Below are 15820 nucleotides of genomic sequence, written 5' to 3' on the forward strand. Positions count from 1 at the left end.
GTGGGGTCAAGGAGTTCAAGCATATCCCCACCACCACCTGAGTAAACTTTTTAAAATGTTTCTTAGAAAAATGTAGAAATATGGGAATTTTTAACAAATTGAACCCTATTTTCACAACTGAATACTTGTAGAAACAATTTCAAGGATCACTGTTTTATAGTTAGTTTTACTTTGAATGAATATGAAGGAAGAAAAGCCTTTTGAGACAGTTGTTAACATTGTGGTATTTTTGCATTATAAGGTTGGATTGGCATAGTGTTGGTGATAGGATGCTGCTTTCTTTCGGCTTATACTGGTGATATATTGGGCCGTTCCTGGGGCATTGTCAGAGAAAGATATGAACATTACCGCACTGGACATGTCCGCTATCCCTATCCTGCCATGGGAGAAATTACCTATGGAAAATTTGGACGGTAAGGTTCTAAGTTTACTGTATGTTACTATACTGGCAACCAGTCTCTTTAATACTTAAACCTTAATGATATGCACCAGAGGGATCATGAATGCAGATGAAACAAGGAATTATTCATGAAAAAATGGCCATCCCTATTTCATGAATCTAGTTCCATACATTTAAGAATGTGATTGGAGCCACACATGACTTGGAAAGCATACATCTACCCATATATATCATATTTTAGCCATCATGCATATAGTATCAGATATGACTTTAATTCATAAAAAATGAAACCAGATCTTTACATATAGCAAAGTTTTTCAAAGGTAAGAAATGAAAGTGTTGGGTGGCTTCTTATATTTTAAAATTTAATACTTGAAAACAAAGATGTCTATGCTTAATAGTCAATTCATATTTTTATACATAATTCATCTTGTGCATATTTTTGTCATGTCTCTCTTATGGTTTTATTATCACAGCATATGTAGATTGGTGGCAATGACAGAACCAGAAAAGCACACCAGAGAAACTTAATATGCTAAGTCATAATATATCATCAACAGTCCATTGCCTGAAGATTCTCTTTACCAGTTGAGAATTGAAACCATATCAAGTTTTTCTGTAAATAAAGTCTGTCTTTATATGTTAGAGTTAACATGTTCACAACTTAAGTTAGAATAAACAATCTAAGTCCTGACTTGAACTCATGTCATCAACAGCAGATCAATGAACTCATCTCAGCCAATCTCAATATATATCCACATTCTAAGTTTGGAAACCAAGGTTATGGCACTTGCATCATTCAAGGAATTTGTTTGATATGTTCACAAACCAGGTTTTATTGTATAAAAAAAATCACATATGTTCTTGTAATATCATACTTACAAATCATTGCACATGAAACCCGACTCACACTTTCTGACCTTGAAATCAGTATAAATTGGTACCAACTATCAGCTGGTCTGCTGTCTTATTAACTACAGCTGTAAAAAAGGTTCTGCAAACATCTATTTGAAAATGAAAAAGTTACTGTCTGTACAAGCTTGGTGAAATACAAAAATATAAGAAGTGACCATTGACCTTGACCCCAACTTCATAAAGGGTTGATACTCAAACCCATTCCTAATGAGATTAAAATTATATTAAAGGCATGATGTCCATAAACTACTACAGATTAAAGATGACCAACAAAATGGTACAAAAAATCCTTTATTAAAATGCCATGTTGATACTACCATCCATTGATCAGGAATAATGACAAAAATATTTCAAAGATGGTTACTGTAGAAGCCATGTTGAACATTAAGTTAGAAACATTTTATTTTAGGTTTCAACTACATTTCAGTTGAAATCCCATGTCTATACAACAATTAATTCTGGAGAAGTTAAAATGACTCTATTTTTTTCAAGATGGTTGCAGCAGTGCAAGTGTTTGGGGTTCTGTTCACTTAGGACTATCTTCATTTTGCAAGAAATCCTGCAGTAAAAATTCTATGTCGATATGACAGTCCATTCAGGCATTATATAGCAGCTGAAACAGCTTTAAGATGGCTGCCATTGTTACCATGTTGGATATCAGATCAGCTCTGTTTACTTTTCTGGTGCCAACTACATATTTTCTTAAGTGTTTAAATCAAAAACTCATATTGAGATGACCTTACATTCAGGGGATGTTTCAACAACACTATTATTCATGATGACCACCTTGGAGGCCATGATGGAGATGATATTGGCACAACTTTCAATTAGGACAAACTGCAAGTATTATGCCACAGTTTATTGAGGGATTTTAAAATAACAGCATCTTGAATGTAATAAGTGTCTTTATGTCATGTATAGTTTTAAGACTCCAGATGCAGGGGATGTTTAGTTTGATTGCTGCAGTGACTGGTACATTATACCAAATTAATGTAATGCTTTTGATTTCTCCTAGCTTTTCATGATGTTATGGTTGTAGTTATTAGTGTGAGACATAGGGATTAACAAGATTTGTACATTATTCATTATAGTAATAGGGCTCTAGTATTGTAGTAAAAGATCATCAATACTCACTTTGTGGAAGCCTCGAGACTCTTCGGACTCACTATCAGTGGGAAAAAGACAGATGTACTTCACCAACCTGTCCTAGGCACCATAGCTTGCCCCCCCCCCCAATTGTGTCTATCAAAGACACCCTGCTGAAAGCTGTAAATCACTTCAAGTACCTTGGAAGCATCATATCTTCCAATGGATTGCTAGACATAGGGATAACAGCATGCAGCAGCAGCACCAGTCAATCATTAGGATGTCTCTGCTTTCGTGTGTTGAATCACAGGAGTATCAAACTGTCCACCAAGATAAAGGTATATAAAGCAGTTGTGCTAACAAGCCTCCTATATGGACGTGAGACCTGGACAACATACAAGAAGCACATCAAGCACCTTGATCGCTTCCACACAAGAGCCCTGCACTGGATTACGGGTGTCAGATGGCAAGATAGAGTGATGAACCTGGAAGTGCTGGATAGAGCAGGCTTAACCATTATCAAAGCGATGTTCATGAAAGCCCAACTCTGGTGGATGGGTCATTTCATCCATATGGAGGAGTCTCAAATGCCTTGTCAGATTTTTTATGGAGCTCTATCAAGTGAAAAAATTGGTCACCGAAAGAAAAGATTTAAAGACTCCATCAAGGACAGCCTGAGATGCCACTCGATATATGTGACAAAACTTCAAGTTCTGCACCAAGGATAGACCTGGCTGACATGCAGCTGTTAGTAATGGGTACAAAACCTTCGAGGATGCCCATAGAACAGAAGTCGCTGATGCCAGGGAATGCAGGAAGGCCTCAACATCAAGAACCAACCCATGCTTCCTGTGTACACACTGCTCCAGGACATGAGCATCTCATATCAAATTCATCAGCCACATGAGGACCCATCAGCAAAGAGAAGCGCAGGATTGACTTCATCGAGCCCTGATGGTCAACCAACACACCATGGACTTCATGAAGCCCTGATGGTCAACCAACACACCATGGACTTCATGAAGCCCTGATGGTCAACCAACACACCATGGACTTCATCAAGCCCTGATGGTCAACCAACACATCATGGACTTCATCAAGCCCTGATGGTCAACCAACACACCATGGACTTCATCAAGCCCTGATGGTCAACCAACACAACATGGACTTCATCAAGCCCTGATGGTCAACCAACACACCATGGACTTCATCAAGCCCTGATGGTCAACCAACACACCAATAGGGCTCTGACATTAGATGCAACTAATCAGTTGTAATTTACACTCTGTGTGCATTGATAATATGAAACCTATTACAAATGCATGGTGCCATTTCCTGGCCACAATTACACATTAAGTAATTGTCCATTTGGAACTTTGTTGTCATAATTGTTTTAATTCATGTTACTCTCAAATCTAATGAAAAAAACATGAAAACAGATTGCTTCCTGTAACACAGGTAATGTACCACTTCCTCATACTAAATTAGAATGAGGAACAATTTAGGATACTCAAGGCCATCACGTGCAAAGACAAGGTAGATGGGAAGTTGAAACCACATGGTCCTGCAAGCAGGATGCAGTCTTTCTTTACTTCTTTGAAATTCAAAACGTGGAACAACTCCAGAATCAAAGTTCTTATTACAATAGTGTATTTTTAATATATGCTGAAACAAAAAGTCTTTTAAAGGGGGGTTGGGGTAAGACAAAGAATGTCAGTCGCTATTCAGTTCATTTACAAAATGGTATAGTATCACTTTATTTCATGTCAATTTCACATCAAGTTCTAACAGCATCTATAACGTAGACATTATCATCTTTTTAGTCTTTCAGGTGGCACAAATTGGATAACCACTGAGATGGGCTATCTGCTACTGTCACATGTTAGAACTGGAGATTGAACCCAGGACTACAGAGGTGCCAAACAAGAATAATATTATTATGCTTTCTAACTCCTTTAAATGTAAGTTTTCTCATGAAAGAAACTTCAAGAGGTAATAACAAATAAAGATGAGAAATTATGTTTATCTAAAACATACTTGTTGCTTCCACTGTTTTTAAAATACATGTATGTATAACTACTTCTTGACCTTACAATATCTTATTCTTTATCTTTGAAGGTTGTTGGTGTCCTTTTCTATCAACTTCACACTGTTTGGAGTTGCATGTGTGTTCCTGCTTATAGCTTCTGAGAACATCCAGTCTCTCGTGTCAGATGCTGGTGCCAACATGTCCTTCTGCTACTGGAGCATAATTATAGCTGGCGTCCTTACTCCCATGACATGGCTAGGAACTCCAAGTGACTTCTGGTGAGTAGGTAAAGCTACCATTCACCATTTTCATCCATCATGATCTAGTTGTCTGCAGACCAGTTATAATGTGAGTCATTGCACAATCAACCCATTATCTTGTTTGTCTGAGTCCTCTAACACCTAACCAGTTTTCCCTATATATACCATGTATAAATTGATATAAACCTTTGTAGGGGGAGGGGCTGCCCCATTTGTCAAAACATTCATTATATACTTATCAGTACGCTGTATGCAGATTTCACACTTACAGAATCTTTAATTTAAAGAAAGTCATTAGCTACTCTGTAGATGGATCATGGTTGATAGGTCAGTTCAGGAGAGGTGTGCCCTTTAATCTCTCTTAACGACCCACAGTCAATGTACAGTAGGCATGTGAAGTAGCTATGGTCAATGTTCATGGAACAGATAAGTTCAAGTAAACAATTCTCTGCCAGTAGCACTCCCAACAAGTTCTGGTGAGTACCATTCAATATTTTTTGCTGCAAAAGTCTATGAGAATAGAAAGTTCTTCATGGAACCATTTTTCAAGATGACTTGAAGAGGAAAACAAATTCTACCGTGTGATTTGGAACCCACAGTTATATATTTCTAAGGGTTCTCTCTCAACCACTCAGCCAATAAAAGTTGCAACTGTTGGCTTGGCAACAGGTTATTCATTAATAAGTCAGTACATCATGGTAGTTCAGATAGTAGATCATTAGACTCTTTATTTTAGAATCATGGGTTCAATACCTGCCTTGTTGTGTCCCTGGGAAACACTTAGCTCACATTTCCTTCTCATGATATAGCCAATAACATTAAAAGTGTCATTAAAACCAATAAGAACCAAACAACAATAATTAATTAATCAGTTCCTGCTATCATTACTATCATTAAATGTTTGCAAAGTTCTAAATGTTCACTGATAACCTTTTGTTCTTATGCATGCTGCTACTTTGCATTGAGAAAAATAATTATGTACATTCCACACCTAGTTACTAAGCTTTTTTTATGGTGCTGGCTTCCTTTGATGTAATTAGTCTCATTAGTGTTGTTGAGCTTGTAAAATATAAATTTTGTTTAGAGAAAATGAATATTACAAAACTCATGGGTTTTTTCACATATGAAGCTCCATACAAAAAGAAAATGTACTATATATATATATATATATATATATATATATATATATATATATATATATATATATATATATATATATATATATATATATATATGTCCTGTATGATGACCAGATATAAGTAAAATTTCATATTTTAATATAAAAACATTCATTGGAGATGTAACAAGTTATGACAAAACAGAAAACATTTTATTGTTATGACTCTGGGTCTTAAAACTAAGTAACAGAAAATAGAGAAAACTGACAAGCTTCATAAAATTCAACAAATAATTTATTTCCTTAGAATACAAAGTGAACATTTAAAAAGAACTTACAGTATTACAAATCAAATCCCAAACAGTCCTAGAAGTTCTTTCACAAGTCCAATAGTATAGAGTATTCTGAATGAATTTCAGTGGTGTTCCAAATGAAATCTAATTCTGAATGTCTTGATGTACCAGTAGTCTTGAATGTGCTAATGTGCCAACCATCTTGATTTATCATAACGATATAATCCAAAATGTCCTTGAATGAATTCACAGTAATCCTAAAATAGTGATCTGGTCAGAAAATATTCAGCACTTTGTAATTCTAATGAATGATTTTAATAAATGAATCTTCTCAAATTAAAAATCTGAATACAACGATAAAACTGATTCTTTAACAAGTTAAAATAAGAATGAATAATTTTGAAGCTAACAGCATCAATATAAAATGCTAAGACACAATAACAGAGTTAGAGTGGTTTTCCTATCAAATTTGTAAACAAATTGCTTCTAAAACAAGCTAGACCTTGAAATCAACATCTGTAAATATGTTTACCTACAAGTAATAATGATCTTACAATATAATCTAAAATCATAGAAAAATAATAGCTATGTAATATTGTTCACAAAATAACAAGACATTAATCAGGTAGGCCCTAAACTTAATTAGTGACAAAGGTCAGCCACACAATATAGATATACATAACATATAATCATGGAGAACAGCCAGCTCATAATATAAATTAAATATATATAACAATATACCAATTATAAAATGTACCAGAAAATGTCTCATTTTCAGTTTGGATCATTTACTGCTGCTTTAGTGTTAGTATTATCCTTCCATGATTAACTGGTTTCTTCTCAAGCTAGTTATTTATAAAAATTTATTTGTTCCTTTCAGAAAACTGTACTTTATAATTTTCCCCAACAAGAGTGGCTTATTCCACTCTATTGTTTATTAAACGTATTTATTGATTGACAACAAGCTGACATGCTACCTCGAAAATATGTAACACCAGATGAACAGGCAGTTCAGGTAAAGTCAGATGGTGAAATTTTATTTGATCAGGTCCCCAAATAAGTCTTATTGGATGATAATAAAGTTGTTGTTACTAGTATATTTTTTTTATATATGTTTGTTCTAAAGGTATTATATGCTGACACATCACGTTATAAACCATGCAGTGTGAGGGACTTATCTGTTGTCTTTATGATAGTATGGACTCTGGAGTAACCATTTAAATATTGTATTTTGTCCAGAAGATAAGCTTACAGGCTTTTTTCTTCTTGTGTTTTGTGGTTATAGAGAATTAAATTATTGGGAAAACATAATGACCAAACAAGCTCAGTCAGCAAAACCTCTATATTGATTGTCTGACAAAGGAACATAGTGTAAACTAGATATAGTCACCTTTGAATAAGGCATATCTAGCAACATCTTTATTTTCTGATAAGGAAAAATTATGTAAACTAGACAGTCACCATTGAATTTTACCTTGTTAAGATGATTATATGGTAGTTTAACAGATCGGTGGATTAAAGACAAGTTGATACGATGGTATTTGAGAACTCATTTGACTAATGACCAGTGCCAGTTAAAACTTTTGATCTACAAATTACAGGGATCTCAGGAACTCTGGTGTGTGTGTGTGTGTTTGTGTGTGTGTGTGATACATGTTTTTACCTTCCACTGTTGAAAATTAACTATGCTAATTATATATGATGAATTTTATTCTCTAATGTTTACAATATTTATATTTAAGCATTAATGGATTGAACAAATTAGAGGAGAAGTCAGATTTTACTGGGATTCTGGCAGGAGAATCAGGATAATTGTTTGATCATGCTTAATACAGAGCATGTAAATTTAACCTTTTCCCGACCTTTTTATACAAAATATTGTGCCCTATTCTGAAACATGGCTGCATATCCTACAAATTGTTTTGCACCTAACCTTATCCCTTCAGTGCCATCCTCAGTAAATATTGACCATTTTCTAATACATGTACCATTAAACCTATCTTTCTAGGTTTGTTGCAGTGGGAGCAACGTGTGCAACTGCTGTGGCCTGTGTCATATTGTTAGCAAACATGATAAAAGACAAGCCAAACTACCCCACTATAGAACATAGCAATCCTGACTTCCTGTCATTCTTCACTGCATTTGGTGTCATCTGCTTTGCTTTTGGTGGCCATCCTGCCTTCCCAACATTTCAAACCGACATGAGGAATCAGAAACACTTTGGAAGGGCAGTTCTTCTTGGCTATCTTAGTAAGAATCCTGATTGTCAGCTATCAGTCTCAAAAGACTTTAGTTATACAGCATCATTTTTATTAGCTATTAGTCTCAAAGGACTTTAGTTATACGGCATCATTTTATTAGCTATAAGTCTCAAAGGACTTTAGTTATACAGCATCATTTTTATTAGCTATAAGTCACAAAGGACTTTAGTTATACAGCATCATTTTTATTAGCTATTAGTCTCAAAGGACTTTAGTTATACAGCATCATTTTATTAGCTATAAGTCTCAAAGGACTTTAGTTATACAGCATCATTTTATCAGCTACAAGTCTCAAAAGACTTTAGTTATACAGCATCATTTTTATTAGCTATAAGTCTCAAAGGACTTTAGTTATACAGCATCATTTTATCAGCTACAAGTCTCAAAAGACTTTAGTTATACAGCATCATTTTTATTAGCTATAAGTCTCAAAAGACATTAGTTATACAGCATCATTTTATCAGCTACAAGTCTCAAAAGACTTTAGTTATACAGCATCATTTTTATTAGCTATTAGTCTCAAAGGACTTTAGTTATACAGCATCATTTTATTAGCTATAAGTCTCAAAGGACTTTAGTTATACAGCATCATTTTTATTAGCTATAAGTCACAAAGGACTTTAGTTATACAGCATCATTTTTATTAGCTATTAGTCTCAAAGGACTTTAGTTATACAGCATCATTTTATTAGCTATCAGTCTCAAAAGACTTTAGTTATACAGCATCATTTTTATTAGCTATTAGTCTCAAAAGACATTAGTTATACAGCATCATTTTATTAGCTATAAGTCACAAAGGATTTTAGTTATACAGCATCATTTTTATTAGCTATAAGTCTCAAAGGACTTTAGTTATACAGCATCATTTTATCAGCTACAAGTCTCAAAAGACTTTAGTTATACAGCATCATTTTTATTAGCTATTAGTCTCAAAGGACTTTAGTTATACAGCATCATTTTTATTAGCTATAAGTCTCAAAGGACTTTAGTTATACAGCATCATTTTTATTAGCTATAAGTCTCAAAGGACTTTAGTTATACAGCATCATTTTATTAGCTATAAGTCTCAAAGGACATTAGTTATATTCCTTTATTTTTATTAGCTATAAGTCTCAAAGAACTTTAGTTATATTCCTTTATTTTTATTAGCTATAAGTCTCAAAGAACTTTAGTTATATTCCTTTATTTTTATTAACTATAAGTCTCAAAGGACTTTAGTCATACAGCATCATTTTTATTAGCTATTAGTCTCAAAGGACTTTAGTTATACAGCATCATTTTTATTAGCTATAAGTCTCAAAGACTTTAGTTATATTGCTTTTTTTATTAGCTATAAGTCTCAAAGGACTTTAGTTATACAGCATCATTTTATCAGCTACAAGTCTCAAAGGACTTTAGTTATACAGCATCATTTTATCAGCTACAAGTCTCAAAGGACTTTAGTTATACAGCATCATTTTATTAGCTATCAATCTCAAAGGATTTTAGTTATATTGCTTTATTTTTATTAGCTAAGAATGAAACTTAGACTTGTGTGCAAAGTTTGATTTATAGGCATGACATTTAACTCTAAGTGAAGATAAAATAGAAAAAACTAATTTTTGTGCAGTATGATAAAAATATTTGATATTTGAGATTATCTTTAAATAATATATTTTCTTTAACATTTAAATTTTAAAGTTTGTTTCAACCCCATAAATAAACATTAGTTTAGCAGTATATATTTTGAAACTTTGTTGTGCAAATTTATTAAGAGAAATGAATAATTTTCATACATATTTTTCAAGTCTACCTGAAATTTTTAGTACATTTTGTGATAGCAAGCATCTAGTTTAACAAATGATAACTTGTAAGTAATTTATACCTTTTATGCATCCTTCCAAATATGGCATAATTTCATTTATCAGATCTGCCCAAGGCACACATTGAGTTTGGTTATATGAATCATAGCCATTTTTGTATCATAGATAGAGACATGGATGAGAGAGCAGTTCAGTTATTTGTGGTTTGGGTACATTAACTTTTACTGTTAATATGACCAACCATGGAATAATGTGGTAGCATTATCTTTCTTCCTCGCATTCAAACAATGGTGATCACTTTTCATGGAGCAAAGATATCTAAAAGAAAACCTAAAACAACAAATCTTCCACAATAATGCAGTCAAATGTTTGTGCTTGCCTTGTTATAGTGAATTTGCTGTAGTTGGTCTTTTCCATTCTAGTTGTCTTGGCCATGTACTTGCCTGTCTCCTTGGGGGGTTACTTTGTGTATGGCCAACTGGTGCAGGACAATGTGCTAAATGTGGTCTCAAAAGGGTATCTGAAATACATCGTGCAGATTTTGATTACCATCCATCTGCTGCTTGGGTTTATCATCGTCATCAACCCATTCTGTCAGGAACTGGAGCATTTGGTCAAGATACCTGAAAGTAAGTACTGTTTTATCTCTGATATTATTTCACTGACTGAGCTTTCCTTACAAGAATGTCTTTATTATGCTTGTTATATTGTCTCAAAAATAACTGAAATTTATCCAGTAGAGAAGTGGAAAAGCAATGTATTTAAACATTTAATCAAAAGTATCCTTAACTATGCTTCCAAATTTCTGTTGGCACTCATATTCAAGGCTCTGAAAAACCTGAATCACACAAAGTCAAGCAGCTAAATGTGAACAATTTTCCACAAACAACACTATTTTTAAAGCAATCAGTAAAATGAAAGGCAGTTAGTTAAACAGTATCAATTAACATCTATTTAGTTTCTAAAGCACCAGTTTCCAATCTGTCTAGTAACTTGTTAGTGATTTTAAATAGGTGTTCACATTTCTGAATAATCTATTAGTATTTCATCATTATCTGTGCATGATTTCTTTGTTTTTACAGCATTCACGTACAAGAGAATAATCTCAAGAACTTCAATGGTAATATGTGTACTATTTGTGGCAGAAACAGTCCCACATTTTGGTGCTATCTTGTCTCTGGTTGGTGGATCCACAACAACGCTTCTTGCTTACGTCTGTCCATCTCTATTCTATTTAAAACTGTGCAAGATGAAACCCACAGAACCCGGGGAAAATTGGAAACCCATGTAAGACATTTGATAAGGGTCAATTAAAGTAAACTTAATTGTACAAATTCTGGAAATGAAATTTACAGTGCCACACCTTTGACTGTTCCTGTCTCAACACTATTTTTAAAGCAATCAGTAAAATGAAAGGCAGTTAGTTAAACAGTATCAATTAACATCTATTTAGTTTCTAAAGCACCAGTTTCCAAGGTAACAGACATCAATTAAGCATTTAAACAGACACTGATATTACATAGCTCACATGGAGCCACACAAGAGTCTGGTTGAATGAGACAATATCACCATGTTAGGACTGTAATATTGACTAAAGCAGCATTGAATAGCTTAAAAAATAAAAATAGAAATATGAAGATACAGTCTTTATTATTCAGGTTCATTATATTATGATGTGAAACATTGCCAGCAAGGTATTTGTTAATTAGATTATGTTATTTTGACAAGATTTTTCTGCCAGCTAAACAAACTAAAAATATGTTTAGATAATCATTTCCCAAAGTTTTATAAAAATTTTTGATACTTGAATTACATGTACAATGTGACAGGATCATCTTTCTTTTTTAGAAACTATTAAAGTATATGATTACCACATTATTTATAATTTTGTGGAGTTACATAAATTTAAATATTAAGAGTTGATTTATTTATAATTTTATTTTCAGAGAAGTTCCATTTCATGTGAAAGTACTGAATTATGAAATCATCCTTCTTGGCATCTGTGCAGGTGCAGCATCAACAGTTTCTGCCATTAATTCTTTGGTATCTAGCAGTTTTTCCACGCCTTGCTACATTGATGTCAACCGAGCTGAATAACAAGAAAAAGAAAACTAGTAGAATTGTGTAGACATTAAATTATTCTGATTCAGAGTGTGTGTGTGTGTGTGTGTGTGTGTGTGTGTGTGTGAGAGAGGGAGGGAGTGTATATGTTTCTGATTCAGACCAATACAGAGAGAACTAGAAAATGAGAGACACATAGACAGATCCAGAAGAGTCAGAATTAGCATTTTCTGTTCTCCTACAAGTCTGACTGCATATACCAAATGTCCTCTGTCTTTCTTTTCAAGCATTTCATTTTTACTGCCCATTCAAATGTGATAAAAACAGAAGCGCAACAGAGATGGGATGGTCTTTGTTGAAGTGTGATTAAAGGCTGATGAGAGAAAAGGCCAACTTAAATCTCCTGTTTTCTTACCTGACTTGTGATAAGCAAAGAATGTACAATATATTTGGTTAAATAGCTGTAGCTGTGATTCCATTGTGATAATTTTGTACATGTATACTGTTAAAAAGTATTTTCTACCATATGGTCCAAAATGTGCAATTCTGTATGGTATATATATATATATATATATATATATATATACAAATGACTCTTTCATTTGTTTACCCTTTAATCTGTCACAAACAAACAACATGTGAATGAACTAAAATTCAAAGGTTACTAGGTCTAGCTTACAGATTGTTTTTTTGGCAAAACGTAATTAAAAATGTTGCCAACTAAACTTAATTCAAAGATGACTTCATTGTTTCTTTATTGGACAATCAGTTCCTTCTTGGACAATGTGTTGCTGACTAACAACATTTGGTCATTATTTTTTTACAGTTGTTCAAACACTCAATAACCATAAAACACAAGACAAAAGCAGTGTCAAAGTTTATTTCCTGAACATGCCATAAAAACATAATTGAACGATTACCTCCTAGAGTTTGTATTACTGATATTAAAGGAGTTTTTTACATCTTGTGGTTTGTGTTGTGGTGGATCAAAATATGACAGCTTTAGAACAAAATATGTGAAATTAGGCAAGAAGGAAGAAAAATGGATACTAGCAAAAACAATTAAGTTCCAAGATTTATTTGTGGACCTGATCTAATTAAACTTGACCATCAGGCTTCAGTGAAAATGCAATTAATGAGCTTGTCATCAATTACTAATTAACTTTTAAAATGAGTCAAGTGCAATAAAATACTGTTGGTTAAAATGCTGTCCTATTGTTTTCTGTAATAAGAAAATGATGTTTTATAAATTATTAGTTTGACAAGAAACCAGTCAAACATGGAAGGATAATACTAATACTAAAGCAACAACAAATCCATAACCAAAAGTAGGCTTTTTTCCAAGACATTTAATAATTAGGTATATCAAAAGTTTTCTTTTTTGTCAAAACTTGGTATGTCTATTGTGAATATGTTTGTGTTAAATTTCACAAATACATGACTGTCAGGTTAAATTTCCTTGCATATGTCTGGCAAGAACAGTTAGAATTTCAGGATCTCTGATATATATATATATATATTATTTTTTGAGGTGAGCAATATTACCGGTTTACCATGTTATTTTTATTCAACTGGTACATACTGTGGAACTGTTTCACTGTAGCAGTATGTTGGTAGTTTCTGTCAGTAAGAAATGTATACAAATCCTTGAGGAATCTTGTTACGATGTTGGTAGTTTCTGTCAGTAAGAAATGTATACAAATCCTTGAGGAATCTTGTTACGATGTTAATGATATTGATTGCATAATTTCATTCACCATGAGAAATAGGTTTCAAAAACTTATATTTTGTTAACAGAACCATTGTATCTGTCACAGATTAGTGGTGAATATTACATATATAATTATATCTTTAATCGCATGTTTGACACATGTTGCGTATTCTAGCACAGCTACAAAATTGTGAATGATTCTGGCTGAATCCAATTTTCATAAACATTTTTGAGTTAAAATATCAGAATTAAAATGTCTTGTTTTAGTTATTTAGTAGCATATATGAATGTAATCATCTTGTGATATTCAGGAGCAAATTGCTTTCTGTCTGAACTTTACGTAATATCTCAGTTCCATTAAATATTTTCTCATCTCATCTGTTGGGAAATATGTTTTGTGTTTACAGGTGCTCTCTGACAAATATCTTGCCCAAGCATTGGCTTCCCATTCAAAGTTTTCTTACATATTATATCAAGAGTGTAGCTAGAAAATTATTGGCTTCGTTACCAGCATTTCCTAATTTTATCAATTGGCTCTTTAATGTCAGTACTACGTACTTTGTAGTATCATTTATAGTGTGAGCTTAATCATCCCAATTTTGTTACAACTTTTAGACAACGACTGGTACAACAATTAACATTTATCAAATTCATCTACTTCAAGATACTGGGGGGGTGGGGGTGCAGAGATTTTGTTTCAGCTGAAATATTTTCTTTTTGTTCATTTCAAGATAACTAACACTTTCTCCAAATAATATCTTGGATATAATGGAGTTATTTTGTTATATATCATAGCAAGATATTTTATCCAGCTATTAAACAAAATATTATCAGGTCTCTGCCTCAGAACATTGGATTGTTTGTCCCTAATTGCAGTGTACTGTGGTACAAAATTACAAAATTGTTTGTGGCTGTTGTTGTTGTTGTCGGGTTTACCGCCATTTTTCAGCACATGATAGGCTATACATGGTGGCTAGTATTAATGGTGGAGGAAGAACCCTGAAAAATCCTGGTAAGAACCACCGACCCATGAGAAGCTACTGGCAAGCGGCAAGCTTTCTCACATACCCACATTGGTCGAATCTGAGACTTGAACCCATGCAGACAGAGGTGATATGGAGTGATCCGTAATGGAGAGTGCTTTAGACAACTCAACCGATCAGGGCCCCAAAAAATGTTTGTGGTACTCAGCTGTAAAGTATATATATATATGTATTTATGTATGTTTGTATGTATATATATTTTATGCAGTATACTACTTCTGTGTATTTACTGTACCAGACAATATGAATGAGACAAAGGCTGGGATTGAGTACAAGTCTGGAGATGATATAAAATCTTAACTTGAGTTTGAGTTTCCACCATCAGCCACTCAGAAATAAACTTGTAAAATTTGAAACTTAATATCTGAATGTTATCATGAAGACATTCAACGACACCCTTGTAATGGCAATAGCAAAAGGCCATTCATGTTGTAATTGATTCTCCAGCTTCATAACTTAAAAAAATAAAGTTCAATTATTGAAACTTTGTTTCTCTGCCTAACATGTAACAGAATGAAAAAAGTATAAAATTATTCTGCATGTTTGTGATGGAGGATGGTGAGATTGTTGTACTGAATACTGAATACATGTAAAAAATATTGTTTACCTTCAAAATATTATTAACATCATGCATACCAGGCTTGAATTTTCAGCCATCATCTTCAACAATAAAAACAACAATAATGTTGTTATCAATTGTAATTTCCATCATGTACCCTATTTGATTTTAAAAAGCATAAATTGTGACTGTAACAATATATTTGTCCCTAAAACAACCCCAACAGTTTGCTTAACTATCATAAAACCAATGGGAATGCATTCATTGCAAATTACTGATACAT

The 15820-nt window shown here is 33.3% G+C and overlaps 1 protein-coding gene across 1 annotated transcript in view; it reads left to right on the forward strand.

The window, feature by feature from the left end:
• LOC149797251 (uncharacterized) overlaps positions 1-14312 on the forward strand; it is a 30683-nt gene extending 16371 nt beyond the window's left edge. The window contains exons 4-9 of the mRNA XM_089961950.1: positions 242-413; positions 4520-4708; positions 8109-8350; positions 10586-10792; positions 11246-11450; positions 12110-14312. Of these exons, the coding sequence (XP_089818076.1) occupies positions 242-413; positions 4520-4708; positions 8109-8350; positions 10586-10792; positions 11246-11450; positions 12110-12260 (1166 nt within the window). The 3' untranslated portion in view covers positions 12261-14312. The remainder of the gene's footprint in view (positions 1-241; positions 414-4519; positions 4709-8108; positions 8351-10585; positions 10793-11245; positions 11451-12109) is intronic.
• The last annotated feature ends 1508 nt before the right edge of the window (positions 14313-15820 follow it).

This window comes from Sinohyriopsis cumingii, chromosome 6 (assembly GCF_028554795.1).
Source record: "Sinohyriopsis cumingii isolate HCF-2022 chromosome 6, ASM2855479v2, whole genome shotgun sequence".
Classification (NCBI taxonomy): domain Eukaryota; kingdom Metazoa; phylum Mollusca; class Bivalvia; order Unionida; family Unionidae; genus Sinohyriopsis; species Sinohyriopsis cumingii.